Genomic DNA, 17,171 nt, shown 5'->3' on the forward strand with positions numbered 1-17,171 from the left:
TTTTATTAATCTCTCTTCGCAATGATTTTTCCAGCTAATTTCACGCAAGATTGGCAATAATTAATCCAACATGTTCATGTTTACCTCCTAATGTCTAGTACGACGAAAGACCATAGATAGAAGGCATATTTAATATTAATAATTACCTAACTTATTACAAAACTGGAAATGATATGTAAGAACTTGTAATAAAATTTCATGCAATAAAAAACACAGTGTGAAGGCCCTTTTTCCCTCGTCGCAAAAATCCACTCGTTCGCTCCCTGGGATAGTTTCATTCAATTAAATTAGGCCCTAAAACCATTTTCATTGGATTGGAACCCTCGCATTTTTATTGGATTGGAACCCTTGAACTCTCGGAAGGACTGGAAATCCGCCGTAACATGCCAAAATGAAACGAATAAATTTATTTAATTGATGAAAATACCTAACAATCAAACATGATGGCTTTAGGGATCGACGCATTTGTTCCCCGTGCTTGAACTCGTTTATGATGAAAACAGTAAATTCATTTCTCAGCTAGGGGAGTGAAAGCGCCATATGTTTACACGGCGACATTCGAATTCATCAAAAAAAATTCCTATTACGGCTGCTAGTAGCACTGAACTCTTGCAATATTGCGTCGGAAAGTAACGAAAGTAGTCTAAAATCCTCTAAAACCAGCACACATATAGTTTGCTAAAATGTTAAAAGCAACATGCAAACTCCGAAAATATTATCATGTTGCAAACTCAATACATAACTTATTAACACCTAGCTAAGATATGACCGGTGAAGTTCCCCAAGACCACTGAGCTATAGCTCAGTGTCCAAGACATGAAGAAATGAAACCTCGCATGAAAGAAGTTGACATTCAAGTGAGTTTTGCAGCAACAATCCTCTAACCTTGCATAACATATTGCTAGAATGATTGTACTGCTTGCGAAATTATGAATTTCTGATAATTTTGTAGCCAGTAAATTATCAACCCCCCCGTAATAGTCCTAACTATTTGGATTAAGTTTTTATTCCAGGAATGTAAAATCTTCATGCTAACGAATTATAGAAGTTCTAATTAGATAGATCATTTGTGGAAGAGTTAAAAATGTCCACTTCTACTTATACACAGAGGCATTCATGTGAAAAGTTTAGAAACATAAGGATTGTGCTTTCTGATAATCAAGCGTTCGGCGAGACTCGAGAGCATGCTTCAATAACGTATTTGCATATGGCTGTCCTCATAGGTGGATAGCAACGACAAAAGACAGGAACAGGGAAGTTTTGAAAAGAATGCATAATAACGAAATTCCCTGCCACTGTGGAAACCCTGCGTGTAACTCTTATACCAACCGTCTTATAATTTCTATTCATTTTTATTTCTTCTACTTAGCAACAAGAATATGGAGAGAAATTACACCGACTAATTTGGGGGAGGGATTATATATTTATACATCCGTATTGGTAATCCGTGTAAATTTTCTTTTGCAAAAAGAATAAGGGAATATTTTGACTTTAATTCCAGCCTAGATTTGCTTGTTTGCCTCATATTTTGGTCAGTAAAATTTTCCTTTTTTGAAAAAGAAATTATACGCTACAAACTATACAATGCTTGACTTTCTGGATATTTTACCAAAATAGCATAAGATAAAAGGCAAAAATACGTACTTACAGGTTTCGTGTTTCCAGGAATTACCCACCTCGGGAAACTTCTCAATAACCCACCTGCAAGTATTTTCCTTATATATGGTCCTTTGGTCCATTGGTAACTTAGCTAGTATCTACATATAGTTTTAATCAAGCGGTTTAAGTACGGCGCTGGCATGCGCCCTTTTTTGCATCATTCCTGGCAGTTCTTTCCACCGTTCTGCCCCGATAGTTAAAGATTCAACTGAGTTGAGATAACCGTGCTCTTCATTCCATCCACCAAACACGACAATAACATCATTCATGATCACGGCAGAACAACCTCTCCTTTTGTAAATCATTGATGGGAGCCTCTCACTTCGACCTGTCTCAGCGTTATACTTTATGACGTCATTTAATACCTGACCATTTTTACCTTGGCCGCCGACAACGATTATGATATCGTTACCCCAGATGACGGTGGAAAAGAAGCAAACAGGTTGAGGCAACGATGGACATGGTTTGAACTCATTCCTAATCAAATCATAGGAAACGACGTTGTCGGTAGCTTCTCCACTGTAGACGTTTCTGGTTCCACCCAAGATAAACAAATTTCCATTGACAATTTCCGTTCTGTGATTTTTTCTCGACCGAGCCATTGTCGTCAGCAGCTTAACAGTATAAGGTGGGGCAAGAGCAATCTCGTAAATGCAATCCGATATTTTTCGTTCGTCCGAGTTTAGTCCGCCTGTTACATATAACTTTCCCTGATAAACTATGACGTCATGGTCTGACAAATTGATAGGCAGTTTACCATCAAAAATTCTCCATCGCAAAGGATGTTGGCTCATATTTAAAACTTCAATCTTATCAGTAGCATTCTTACCATCGAAGCCACCAACGACAAAGATGTCATCGTTGTAAGCACACGATGCTGATCCTGCTCGAGGATGATTCAACCGTGGTATCGGAGTTGACTTTCTTTCTCTCATGACGTATTTCTCGACTGAATTTGACACCATTTGTAAGCCATACCAACCGCCAATAATAACAATATCTTGGCTGTTGGCTAAACCTGTTTGACCCACAGCCTTAGATTGGTTCATCATCGTCATTAGTTTCTCAAACTGCTCTCTCATCTCTCCTATACTGTGCTGAATAAAAAAGCAACGTATAGTCATACATGCCAAATGGCTGAAAAAGCACAGTCTCTGAGTGGTTTAAATTAGTAATACGTATATATTGCTTGAAAACGTCATTTGTGTGCCAACGATAGTTATAGTATAGTAATCACATACACTCATATAGGCCCTAAAAATATAACCAAGGAGCAGCGTGGCAGGGTTTTCAAACAACTCTCCTGACGAAGGTCCTCAAGTCGAAACGTTGAGAAGTGTTTTGTCTATTTTAGGCAGTTGTTATACCACATTTCATGCTATTTGAAACTACACATAAATTATGCATGATATCGGCCAATTCTGCCACGGAGCGGTTAAAAGCCTAGTGCAGAAACCAGTACGTGGCATAAGCCCCGTTTACATCATTTTTTATTAGCACGGCACGGTACCCGTACACTATTTTATTAGTCAGCTAGGCTACTAAAATAGGGCGTACCCCTCAAGTCGAAACGTCGAGAAGTGTTTTGTCTATTTTAGGCAGTTGTTATACCACATTTGATGGTAAGTTACTTATTTTTTGTTTAAAAATTCGTTTTTTTACAGTCAATCAAGATCAAACTAATAACATAGCCTTTGCTTGGGCTAAATTTTCAGGCTCGCTACGCCATTTTAAGAACAACAAACATATTTTATTACCATCACTTCATCCTGTTTCTCTTCCACTCTTGCAAAATGATAATTCATTTCATCGACATTAACCTTTATTAAGAATAGAGATATTTAATTCATATGTACAGCATACGTCTTAGCTAGGCTTCAGACATTCTTCGCGCATGCAATATCACATAATTAACATTTTACTCGAGTAAGGGGGTGGGAATTTTGTCTGCGCTGGCCAAAAAATTGCGCGCGTAAAGCTTTCTTATTACAATTTTTACGTTCAAAGTGGGTTTTTGCTGTTTTCAATGCGGCAAGTCAACGAGATTTTCCTGAGATTTGTTTTCAACAGGTAATATTTTTTCAGTTAAGTTCAGACCAACGAACATGCATTGCTAAAGTTTCGTCTGGATCAAGGATAACCAGGTACAATTTTAAGCTGCGAGAAGATGAGGCAATACGCTTGTTAAAAACATTTTCAATTTTTAGACAGCTATGGAGCAAGGAAATTTCTGTGGAAAACTACGGGTAAGTGAGTATATATATTTTAGCTTTTTAACTCACAGAAAATGTTTGAACATTTTATACTGGATCGTCACACAAGACGTGATTGCCATTCAAACATTGTTATTTTCGATAAAATCAGATATTTCATGAATTTTCACCGCAATTTTGTTAAAAATCTAGTCGAATTTCTAGCTTTAAAAGAGCCTTCATTCCATGGACTTTTTATTTCTAGAGGAATTGTAGTCGTAATAATTCGGACTGATGCGAATTTTGACACATTTTTAAGACTGGGTTCATGATTGTCATTATTAGTGGCTGCTCAAATCACCTTTAAAATTACTAGTACTATTTTGTTTAGATTGTTTCAAATTTATGTTCAATGCCATCATTTATATTACTATAGCAGTATTTAAAAGCTTGTTTTTTAATCTTGTGTGTTTTTACTCTTGTGTTTGTGAAGTTTGAAAATATCCTCTTTTTTACGCCCAAATTATGGAGATTTGTTTGAAAGAAAAGTAAATTATTTTAAGATTTTGCCTAGTGCCTCAAAACGAATCTGGGATAAAAAAAATCTCTGTTAATCATAGTTTTTGTGCACAAACTTTTGATTACTCTTAAAATTCGCCCTCTCTTGAGATCGTTAGCCCTAAACATAGGCCTATAAAACGAAATTTCAAAACGCATGGAAGACATTATGAGTGCTTTGCGAAGGTACTCCGACCACTGCCCGAGCTTCCAACGAGTGTGAAATTCCTATTGTCTTTATTCAAAATTCTATTTATCATCCCACAAAATGCGCATGCTTTGTTCCTCTTTGCTCTACCGGCAAAAGTCGAAAATATCGATACCCGTTCAAGAAAAAGCAAGTGTACAATAAGCGGGCTTTAGTTTTCTGTGCATTCATTTTGTTTGTTTTGGCTTTTATACTTTTAAAAGCCTTAATTTTCCTGAGCTTCTAAGGGAAAACTTTCTCGCGTGTGTCACGCGCACGCCACACGCACTTTTTTGTTCGCGCATGCTCAGACAAACATCCCACCTCTTGTATGTTTAAATATCGGGTGCGTCGCGGCATAAAAATCAATAAAAAGTTAGTTAATTTCAAAAAGGAAGAAGTATAGAGGAAAAGAATGACTATATGATGCTTCTCAAGATCTAGACCTTTCGAATTCGCAAAACTTGCTCTTAAAAGAATAAAACATCACTTTTAAATTTCTTGCACATTTGCCTATAGGACTTTACCTAGCGTAAGAAAACGTTTCTTACCATCACTTCATCCTGTTTTCTTTCCAAACTTGTGAAACGATCATTTAATCCATCCAAATCATCCTAAAGATATAAAAGTGCATATACTATTACACAGAACTATTACTCAGCTATGAGGGTTCGTACTTTTTGATCAGTTAATTTGTCCAGTTGCATGTTTTCAACGCAGTAATGCAGAATTTCTCCTCAAATTTGTTTTGATCACAGAATAAAATAAGCAAAGTTATTCATATGCATATATGTCAATAAACAACATGCACGGATACAAATACGAGTGAAAGAGGAACGATATATTACTGTATATATAACCTATTTGCTTCCTAGTGTTTTAAAAAAATTAATATTCCTTCGATATTCCGTGTTAGCTGTCATTAGAAACATATAGTTTATCTGTATGATCATGCATGGCTTGGTGTGTCGTCTCGCAAAGGTAACCAATTACAAAGGGCTATCATGACATTGCATTAACTTCAAAAGGGTAAATTTGTAGCTCTTTCGATAAAACAAATGTCACTGCAAAACTTTTCTGTCGACTAGCTACAATATAAAATGCACATTCGATGCATATATTATGTTCAGAGAACAAGTACTGGTACCAATTGACGTTTGGTCCTTGACGATTTTGTATCGTTTGGGGTGCATGTTCAATGCAGTAGAAAAACGGATTATGTTTACTTCACTTTTTATGACTTTTTTTCGAATAATAGTAATAATTATAAAATCGATAATATAAGCTTAGATCTAGCTAATTATTTCAAATCGTTTGATAACTAGATATCGTATTTATACAAATGCAGTTGTTTTCGATGGTTTGGAACCCCCTTTATAAGATTTAATCCCTTCAAATTTACCAAAAGAGGATAATCCGATACTGTTTCAAGTCGTAATCTGCAGTGGGCTTTCTTAATTTATCAAATAATTATCTCCTCTTTTGACTTAATACCTTGATATCTTTGCAGTCGTGACATTTGGCAATCCTAAAGGGACAAAGATCTTTTTCGTGGGTTTCAATGTCTCTTCTGTTGACCTCATCCCCACACCCTTCATTACTACACATGACAGGTGCGTAACCACATTCCTGGACATGTTTTCGAAGATGTTCCAGACGGACGTATTCAGGACATCCTCGATCATTGTGATCACATTTGATTTTCAGTTCATCCAAACAATTCTTCAGAAATCCTGTTGGACATCGTAAGGTTGCTTGATTGAGAGGATCTCTGCAAACTGGACATGTTTCAGAGTTTTCGACGAGATGTCGTGATATGTGAACAAGACAAAATACATGATCTTTGTGCGAACATTTTCTTGGATCCTTTGGAACATCCTGACAAATGGCACAAAGCAGGTCCTCTTTCACTTCACTCTCAAAACGGCTGACATCATAACCTCCCAAGTCTTCTTGCCACATCTAGATCTCTGTCATGCATGTGCTAAATTCGTAAAAAATAGGCTTTTATAATAATTATAACATTTGTAGTACGCGCGTGCTGATTGATCGAGAAGCGTGTTTCTATAACTGTATAACTTTTCCCGCCGAACTTGACGAGCGAAGTACTGTATAATATTTCTACTTAATGTGTTTATTGAGTTATTTTACAAACGAAATAGAAAACATATTTTCCTGTGTTACTATACAGTTATATAAACACTTGTGGGAGTTTGGGAGAACTCGAAATAACGTGATTATTTCTCGTTCTCGCATGCTCCCACGCGTGTTTCTTTGATTGTATAGAAACACGGAAAATGTTTTCTATTTCTTCAATACAACCATTGATATCCCACTTATTTTTATATTAACATTGTGATTGCTTTCTTCCTGTGATTGGCAGTGGCGTATCCAGCATCGATAATTGGGGGGGGGGGCATATTCATATATTAATGTAAACAGACGGTAAAGACAATTGATTTGAAAAGAAATTAAGCCTGAGTATCACGAATGTATGAATATGGGCCCCCCCAATTATATATCGTTCTGGCTACGCTACTGGTTATTGGTTTTTGATTGATAATTATTGGCATTCAAATGCGTTTGATGTTGCAATGATAATTAATAAAGTTAAGCATAAATTATTCCACTGACCTTGGTACGATACTGTACTGATTAAGTGTAATATATATTCTCAAAAAGTTCAATAAGGATATAAACGATAAATATCGGAGTTCAGGTCGGAGGGCGTGTTTAAAACAACAGTATTGAAATGTGGGAATTGAACAACTCTGTGTTTAAATTAAAGCTTAATTTTGCATGCAGTTTATAAGAATGCCAATTATGCAGTAATTATGGAGTAATCAACAACAATAACATACCTAAATATAAATCTAGAAATCAGACAAACCTCACAGTGACTGGATACATTGTCTGACTGAAAATAGGTCACACTTTGCTCGGTTGCCATGGTTGTAGCACGCATAATACAAAAATTGAAACATATGGCAAATATTGGCGTTAATCTCAGAAAAGTGTGCAGTAGTCAGTGACCCATAATCCTCATCTGTTCAACGTTTTACAGGAATATTTTTAAAAGTATACCGAAATTATACTAAATGGTTTTAAAAAAATTGTTGCCGTAATAGCTATATAATAATGATATCATACTAAATGAACTATCTGAATGTACAGATAATATTATTCTGTTCGTATTGTCGTTGTTATAGATACGCAATATGTATAAAAATTTTATTGTTTACTTATTGACATAAGCCTACCTGAGATTAAAAGGGATAAACGACAGGAAAGGATTTTGCTTACTAACTACACTATACTTTCTATGGTTCACTTTTGTATGGTTATTGGGCCCTAAATCGGAATGTTATTCCATAGAATATTTCCGGCAAATTTCCAAGTCCATCTATTTTCAGGTTATCAGAAAATTGGAATTCTTATTTTGCATATCAATTATTAAATATTTTAGCGCGACGATGATATCATCATGATTCTTGCCCACGGTTCAAAATTTCCATCATGATTCAAAATTTCCTTTTCGATGACTGGGCTTAGCATAAACGTTATCCTATTCTACTGTTCTATCCACTATATATATATATATAGAACGTAAACAGTGCAGATAAGAGAAATACTTTGTTCTTCTACTGTTGCTATATATGTATGTTTATATAAGCGCAAACGAACTCCATTCCAACACCTTTTTAATTAGTAACTACGAATGATGGAATTTCAGCGCAAAGCAATATATACGCAAAATCCCGGTATTCTTTTGCATTTTAGCGCAAATACGAACCTAATTAACTGCAGATATTGTTTTAATCAAGGCGTCCATCAAATACCGCATGATAATCCCGATGTATTAAATTTTTATATTCAAAGAAGCTTTGTTTGTTGTAGTTTGTGGCACTCGCTGGAAGCTATATATTCAAATAATTAACGATTAGCGAAAGCATTCATGCATTTTTACATAATTCTTTGAAAGATCAGACGAACCGTCTGCTAATTCATTTGTCGGGTTTTATTCCTTCTCCCTCTTTAGTTCTGCTCGCATTGAGAACCCGATGATAGTTTTATATTTTGGAGGGTAGAATTTCAATATTTGCGCAAATGGTGCGAAGCATTTCCCATGGTAGTTCACTTAGATTCCTGATATCTCCAGCTAAAATGTTATCTAAGAGTAAAGCAGTCTTACCATTAAGAAGCTTACCAATAATTTTTCGCTGCAACAAAATTCGATTCTCGCCCTTTCCTTGTGTATGTAATGCAATCTTTGACAACGGCTTTCCTACATTGCATATTATATCAAAGTGTCAGGCAAGTCAGTCAACCTTTCCTGACCTTAAACTGCTTAAAGCACTCCAATTTCCTGTGCAGAAATGTGGTAAATTTCAACTTGGGCCAATTATTTCACGGAAATTACAATTTTATGAATGAATTTGCATATGATCGTGAATAATAGCTATAGTGATTAATTTTGGTAATTATGTTTTGCTGATTCTATTGTGAAATGTTGCATTTCCTGTACACCGTGACATAAGTATAAAATTACATATTTCAATAATGGAAGAGTTAGGGATTTCCAAGTAATACGAGATTTCCAAATAGGAAAGCTGACAGGAAAAACACGAAATTACTTTGGATTAGAACGTCGCTATATCTGCGAATCTGGTCCGTACATGTCGCGGTTGAGCTATCAAGCTTCAAGCGAGAGCATTTTATGCAAGGCATCTCAACATTACTACTTATATTGATATTCATTGTCTGCTGGCCACTCTATCAATCGCTGTCAATGTACTTTATCCCGGAATAAGCCTCAATAGTGAATCAAGTGGCAAGTGACGTGTTTGGCGACACGTACGTTGACCGGAAGTAAATTTTGGTTTTTCGTTAAATCACAATCCTTGCCCCGTCTTTAGCGTTACTCGTGCCGTTCGTGCTGTCAAAAACGTCACCTTCTTAAGCTCACTAATACTTCGATCTCCTCGTCCTCAACCCTTAACAAATTTCGCTTTGAACGAATTGAACCTTCGCATTGTGAAAGCAGTGGTTTACTGTTAACTACTTCAAATAGGGTGAAATAAGAATGTTTTTCCGATAAATGATATGCTATCTGGCCATGTACGTGTATAAACATGCAAATTGTCTTGGAATAGTGCAAAATTAATAGACTTAACTCAATTGCAATCGTTTTCTCCTGGCTAAACCAATACTAAACGAGGTTGAACGAGGTTGAAGTGGATTGGATCGAGCCAGAGTCTATTAGTCACCAGTTTATACGATGACGAGTCTAGGCACGATGCTATTGCTATGTTAACACAGTATACAATCACAGTAGTGTACCTGAGTAAAGATTTGCTATAAGATGCGTTTCTTGAGCATAGAGTTTGCTTTGTAGTGCATCTTCGTTTGGATTTTACCATTCTTGAGTTGATCAATTAAGAAATTGATTTCGTGGTAAATCATCACTGGCTATTGCCGTCATTTAAAAAAGGTAAAGCTAGCTACTCAGCAATTATAAAAACTTCATCGCAGACATATTTGCCTAACATCTATTGATTTAACCAACACTCGAGTATTATTTAATACTGATATTTCACAAAGATGCTAAATTCAGCTTTAACATGAAAAATTAAATTCTTAAGTAGGCGGAACCAACGTATTTCCCCAAGGGATGGGTTGTGATGGGGATATTTTGCCCGTTGATTGTACACGAGCACGACTTTCCTGGGTTCACCAGGAAGCACAACGTATACACAGCGATATCAAATTCAGGACTCGTTCCAAGGAACATGCTCGTCACGAGCTTTTTGTATCTTCCCCAGTACAATTGCAGTTTCAGGCGGCTGGGCTATAAATAGACATAATGACGTAACAATCAGTTATCAATCAATCCTTTAAAAGTCAAAGGGCTACGAAACTACAAAATTTTTAGTGCATTCACCACACTTCAAAATACATGCAACTCGAAAGTATTTCACTAACGTACATCTCGTATCACAAGCGTAATTTTGAATCCGAACTTAGGTCATTTGGCGTTTCCTTATTTCAGTAATTTAACGTCAAATGGTTTGCACTGAAACTTCACTTTGCAGTTTTAGGATGGGAAGAATCAATCACCCGGCAAAATTCAATTGAAAACGCCTTAATATATACGCGTTATTGGTTGTTGAATTTATATGTAAAACAGTATTAATTTTGCAAATTTAAATCAACCATTTACAAGTCAGAGCTGCAGTGAATTATTCTGAACTCGACACTGCAAACTGCCATGGACGACGCCTTAAGGGAATGTTTACTTACTTCAACATTATAGTAACGCATGAACCCGCGATAGTCCAGTTGCTTATTCTTTTCCAAAAAATAGAACTGAAGCCAGTTGTGAAATCCAGTCACCGCTCCCCTCGATATCTCACCAAGAAAGACGTGCTCGAAACCGGAGGAATCACGGTAACTAAGTCGTCTGTATCGATAAAACCATATTTTAAACATTTCTTGCAAAAAGTCGTTCTAGTAGGAATAATTGCACGTAATTAGTTTTTATTTCGCGTTGTTCACCACTTTTTTTAATGTAAGTCATTCATAACCTTCTATACTATATAGTTAAAGGTGATGCTCGGGTACACACTTCTTTCTTTTCACTCGTTATGTCAAAATGGCGCATGAAAAACTAAGAAGCCCTTCTCGTGCATGCGCTGTGGAGCATATTTTGTATGGCTGCTCGTTAAAAAGACTGGTAAACATAATAACGAGACACTAATTTTGCCGTGTTTACTTTTTGCTTCATGTCAACAGTAATTCGGATCTAATTTGGTAGCAGGGATAATAATCAGATCTAATTAGTAGATTAGAAGTTAATTATCATGCAGAATAGCAGCATTCATAATTAAATTTCATATGTATAACTTGACGCGATAACTGATAGCATTGCGGATTCACATTATTATTTGTTCTTGGCCTAATTACTTTTCTTGGAAAACGTATACGGTCTCGATGTACTTCTTTCCATTAAAATCGCGTCAGATCGCGTTGACAAACTTTTTTATCAAAGTAACGCCTGGTTGTTGCGTCGCATTTGAGTCGTATCGAAATCGTTTAAATTGCATTGGAAGCTATACCAAAATGCAACGCACAAACTAGGTCGAAAGAAATCGGCGAAATACGGAGAATACTCCGTGTTAACAGAATTACATTACCATCGATGGTGGTGCCTTCCTTTTCATCACAAGATATTTATGCAGCTCTCTGAACGGTCCAGTCGAAGATATCGCATGTAAGAATGCCCAACTCTCTCTTGTTTCACTCGAGGTCATATCCTCAGTATTTCCAACAAAACGGTCATAGTTGTCTAGCAAGGCTGGGCATAAATAAAAGACTCTTAATACTTCAATGGTAAAAAGGAATCGTCTGAACTGATAAACTTCTATATATGAGCCTCGAAATGGCCGTTTGACAGCTCTCAGTGGTGTATAATTTTCCTCTATTTAACTTTTGACCCTCTTTCAAAAAGATAATCAGACCGCGATATTAATTAATTTCATCCAATTAATGAATAACTCTTTTTGACTTAATTCATATAATGCCTTTTCCATGCACACGAACTTCAGGCGTAGGTTTTAGATGATATATTCACATACCAATAAAGGCTTTGAAGGTCGGTTTGTTCAGCACATTTCGATCAACATAAGAGAATAACGGTGCATAAGCTCTATCGGTGTTCGATGAGGCGTCATAAATGCGTCCCTGGATATTGACCTGATAATGACGCCCAAGGGAAATGCGATTTCTGTCCTGTGACCAGAGCTTGTTACAAACATTGTTAAATTCTGAAGTGCTATTCAGGAAAAAAGAGAAATGGCCAGTGTTCGTCGACCCTCCCGACGTAAGGTCTGCGGTAGGGCTTATATAGGTGTATTTAGGCAGGAGTTAGAGCGCCCACTGCCCCGAGTTTATTTTAATAAGCAATAATAGAAAAATTCTAAATCGTTAAAATGAACTGCTTCCAAGTTTTGATCCTAGTTTCGCAAAATTTTGGCCTTAAAGGATTATGTCTCAACGCATTTATCACAAAGCCTTTCCCTGCTCCAAACACGAAGCATCACAAACCGTCTATAACTAAGTGGTGTTACTCCAGTGGTTTCTAACGAACTGTAACCCAATGCATTGACCCGATCATCAACAAAAAATCCCTAGTCTTTCTTTCGTGTTATATGGCGTATCTCTACATTCATAATCAAAAATAAGAAAAATTCCTTTGCGTGTGTTAATAAAGAAAGACGCATATGTAATCTTTCCTGACAACCACGCTCTCTCGAGAGAGAGAAACTTGAAATGGTGGTAAAATATACAACTGTTATTAATTTCAATATTCAGCTCTTTTTTGTAATGGTTCCAGTTTGATCAGAATACCTGTGTGTAAAATGTTTTAATTCTTTGCACTATGGTGAAAAATAGTAGGTTCAAGAATGGTTCCCATGCTCCTCGCGCTTATTCCAATCTTTTTAACATTTCATGGAATTGAACGTACTGTTCGTTGAAACCTGTATATTTATGCGATATAACAGCTATCTTGTAGTCAGAGAAACGAGCCTGGAATTTTTCAATCACTGTGTGTCATCCAGACACAATACACCTGAACAATTCTGCTCAAATTGAGATTAAAAACACAGTCTCAAAATCCAAACTTAAAAACGGCTGCGCTCGTCGCTGGCGAAACCAAAAAAGGCGATAAATGTGAAAAGCATCTCATGGGTAATGACTTATTCTTTATTTTATAACTTCAAACTCGCGATGAATTTCACGTATTGATATTCCAAAATAAGCAAATCATTTATATTAATTACATTGACATAACTGAACAAAGATTATTACTATTGTTACCTCGCGTGTGTAATAACGAAGAAGTTTCCAATTAACATCATGAACAAAACGACATTCATATTTCGTCCCGTTTCTATTACCATATGAATACCTAAGAGCAAACATTTTGGATATCATTGAAGACCACCCGCGCTATCAAAAAAATATGAATGTTAAGTATTCAATATTTACAGAAGCTGTTTAAACAACAACCAATCTCAGCTTGCGTTTAATTCCTATCGATATCGAATGTAAGCTCTCGTCATTATTCACAGCTCCCATGGATAAATGCTATTGATTTGGTGAAAGCTCAGTGTTCAAGTTATAAAATGCTCGAACTGCGTTCTAGTCTGTTCACCGTTCTTACCGAGAAAACTGTTGCCGTTAATAAGGCGCAATTTATGTAATAATATATATTACGCAGATTGACAGGTCTAAATTTATTATATGCTATTATATTGCTCATATTTTATCCGAATTCCATTAGCCACAAAATGTGAATTTTAAATCGGCTTCCCCTTGTATATCTAATCCCCGTTCGGCGTTCAGGGGGGCAGGTTTTCCGTGACAACTTTTACTTGCCAAGTTTTATTTGCCCGTGTATACGCAAAAAAGTTGAAAAGTTTTCCTTGACCTTGTCAAGGAGCCTTGTTCAAAACGTTCATGCCAGCTTTTCAACAAGGAAATAATGCTCGTGTGTACGGCCGTCAAGGCCGAAAACTTGAGAAGGAATTGCGCAACAATATCTTCGAGCAAGTTGAGCGTTTTTTAATCATTTTTTTTTTGTTTTAAGATTCGGTCGTATTGTCGTAAAATATACTCGACATATATATTTTAGTAAAACTTCTCAAGAATTATTTGTCAAATATTTCGCGTACAAACGAGAAAATAAAACTTCGCAAGGAAAGGCTTTATATGGTTCTACCAATTGTTGATGGTTCTAAAATCATAGCCGATTGTAAAGGAAGGGAAAATTCTAACGCTGTTAAATCTTTCAAGACTGCCGGACAACGGAAGAGAATAATACTTTGATACACAACTCCGTCAAAACACTTGAAATTCCGTTTCGATCGTCGCTCTGTTATGTCCATCGCTCGGCTGTGCGAATTATTATATTAAATCATAGATACTACAGTCACACAGCATGAAATAATTATAATATCTTCACGTCTTTCATTTTACACACACAAAAGTTTATATTATGAGGGCCGGATGTTTATTATAAATGGCTTGGTTATATAACTGGTATACTTTATATACATACTTACCATAAATTAGACACGCAGCCTCACCACCAGCACTCCAAAACAAGAACGACTTCCTACTCGACAATGTCTTTGAAATGTTGATAATATTTTTTCCGACGTCATGTCGCCTGTATTTTTATTGGATAAAGATAGGACTGTTTACCATAAAACGGCCAATGAAATTTGAGGGTCAATCTGGCGTCATTGGGAAGGTTCGCTTGATGAATCTATCAACATGAGATTAATATTGAAATATAATTTCGGGCTTTCTCTTGATCAGGATAAATTCAGGAGAAAGGTTTGGGGTCGAAGAGGAATTTACAAACTCTGCTCAATTTGCTGTCAACCATGAACTATCTGATAGGTATTAGCGCGCTTAGGTTTTCTACAACATTTCTCTCATATATCATGGTCAGACGGCGATGGCCATTGTCCCTGATCAATGACGAAATAAACGATTTGTTATTTGGAACAAATTCAGTGGCGTAGCCTGAATCGATAATAGTGGAGAGGCGTATACATATACTCATGTGATACGCGATCAATTTCTTTTGAAATCTTTAAAATCTATTTACATGAATATATGAATGAATTATGAGCCCGCCAAAGTATTGATGCTGACTGCGCCACGGAATAAATTTTCTTGTCACCTGCAATGCCAACAATGCACGATGCCTGTCATGCAGTGACAAATGAAAACCAAGCTGGGCAGTCACGATTTGGGAAGCAGTATTAGAAATTAAAGTCACTATTAGGCCTAAATCTTTGAATCAATATCTATTCTTAGGGTGGATTTCCACTCGCAGAGAAATAGTTGCGTATAGCGAAATATTTGCCTATTTTTTTTTTAGAATTTTAACGGATGTTAAACTTGACTCCTTTCGTTTCAAAAGAAAACAATATACAAATAATATACTATTAAAACATTAAAGATGCCTGCGGAGGAAATACAGCCTTACTTTTTCATGTAGTACAAGAATCATGGAAGATCGTGGTTGAAGGGGAAATTACAAACTCCGTTCAATATTATAAGCTTCTTTTGAATTGATTGTTCTTACAGTCTGCTAACATGCATGAATATATTTATATTTCCATTATAGCCTTATAGTTTCCATTAGTCACCGTCAAATAGCACGTACTTATTTCTATGATAGAAATTTCGAGCAAATAGGGCAATTATATTCCCAAACCACTTAAGTCATTCTCGTATTATGCGATTTACCGTGCTCGTGTTAAGAAGACCTTTATGTACAGCTTGCAGTCAATGAACCCGGGTTGGTTAGCCAGCACTGTTCAACCCAACTACGAATAAATCACTATTAGCGTCTGCGCGATAGCCGGATCGACCTTTCACACGTATCAAGCCCGCAGGAACCCTTCTCGAGACCCTGGTCGAGGTGTGAAGACGTGAAAAGTTTGCTTGTTTCTTGATACAAAGTTGGGCTTGATCCGTGCTCGTGTAAAGCGTGAAAGTCTGTTGCTCGGAATGTTATCCGAGCCAGCCCGGTTCAGATCAGAATTGCTGACCCGGGTTGGCAAAAATTGTTCTTATAGCCTGTGTTCAGGTAAACAGAAGGTAAAAAAATGACCATCTATCGCGTGCTGAAAATCAACCTGGGCTCGTGTAAAGGGTGCCTTGCAGTTGATGTAGCCCGCAATATATCGAGTATATTGCGCAAGTGAGAGAGTTATGATACATGCATGGATCAACTTTATTATAACGATAATCTTTGAATCTAAGAAAATTCAAACAAAGGAATAGCTACCTTAAAAAAACACATATAGAAAATACCCCAGCTACCTTTATTCACTAAAGATTTAAGGCGGTGTTACAGAACGTTACTTTGCTCGCAACTCACATGCAATACTAAGGATATAATTTGTGCATACGAGCGTCGTTTTCGAGCGTTTTCTAAATCGTTTTTTCTATAATCATTATTGTTTAGACGCAATGTCTACACGATCGAAGGAAAACATGCTTAATATACTAAATTAATTTTAACTTTTATTGTAAATATTGTTTTAACTTTTATAGACGGTTTTTGAAGCCGTTTTTGCATAAAAACGAATGCGAATAACCTCGAAATCATTACCGTGTGCACATAGCCTAATTTCATATAGGTACATATTATACTTATAAATTATATTCAGACCCATTTCCATTCATCGTAAGAGGGGATTCATTAGGTCTAAGAAACCTGCAACTAGTTGAGAGAAGTTTAATGTTATTGTGATACAAAAATTGAAAGGTACAAAAGAGTTGAAATCCCTATTAAAACCTAGTTTTCATTGGGTAGAATGTACATGTCGTTGATGTTCATGCCGGATGTGATAAAGTTGCATTCTACGACGTGCGCAGCCAAGCGAGGGTAACTTGAACGCCGAACTTTAAAGAAAACATTATTATTATTAGGCGGATTAGTTTCCTTGTGTGGAAAAACAAATGTTTGGCGACAAATATTGACGGGCAAA

General features: G+C 36.4%; 1 protein-coding gene across 1 annotated transcript; it reads right to left on the reverse strand.

The window, feature by feature from the left end:
- Positions 1-10,140: 10,140 nt before the first annotated feature.
- Positions 10,141-14,790, reverse strand: LOC114539005 (poly(U)-specific endoribonuclease-B-like). Its single transcript, XM_028559840.1, has 6 exons — positions 14,721-14,790; positions 13,474-13,564; positions 12,231-12,427; positions 11,790-11,950; positions 10,897-11,103; positions 10,141-10,444 (listed from the first exon to the last, which is right to left on the reverse strand). The coding sequence occupies exons 2-6, from the start codon at positions 13,554-13,556 to the stop codon at positions 10,226-10,228; spliced, it is 867 nt and encodes a 288-aa protein (XP_028415641.1). The 5' UTR covers positions 13,557-13,564; positions 14,721-14,790; the 3' UTR covers positions 10,141-10,225.
- Positions 14,791-17,171: the final 2,381 nt, after the last annotated feature.

Source organism: Dendronephthya gigantea, unplaced genomic scaffold, assembly GCF_004324835.1.
Source record: "Dendronephthya gigantea isolate DGI-Jeju-01 unplaced genomic scaffold, DenGig_1.0 000194F, whole genome shotgun sequence".
NCBI lineage: Eukaryota > Metazoa > Cnidaria > Anthozoa > Malacalcyonacea > Nephtheidae > Dendronephthya > Dendronephthya gigantea.

What these genes read in the sequence shown, in the direction of transcription:
- LOC114539005 (XM_028559840.1), bottom strand. Translation starts at nt 13,556, where the DNA reads ATGGTAATAGAAACGGGACGAAATATGAATGTCGTTTTGTTCATGATG. An exon ending in GGAAGGCACCACCATCGATG is followed by an intron (nt 11,104 to 11,789) that starts GTAATGTAATTC and finishes TATTCCTACTAG; the next exon opens with AACGACTTTTTGCAAGAAAT. An exon ending in TGCGTTACTATAATGTTGAA is followed by an intron (nt 10,445 to 10,896) that starts GTAAGTAAACAT and finishes GTCTATTTATAG; the next exon opens with CCCAGCCGCCTGAAACTGCA.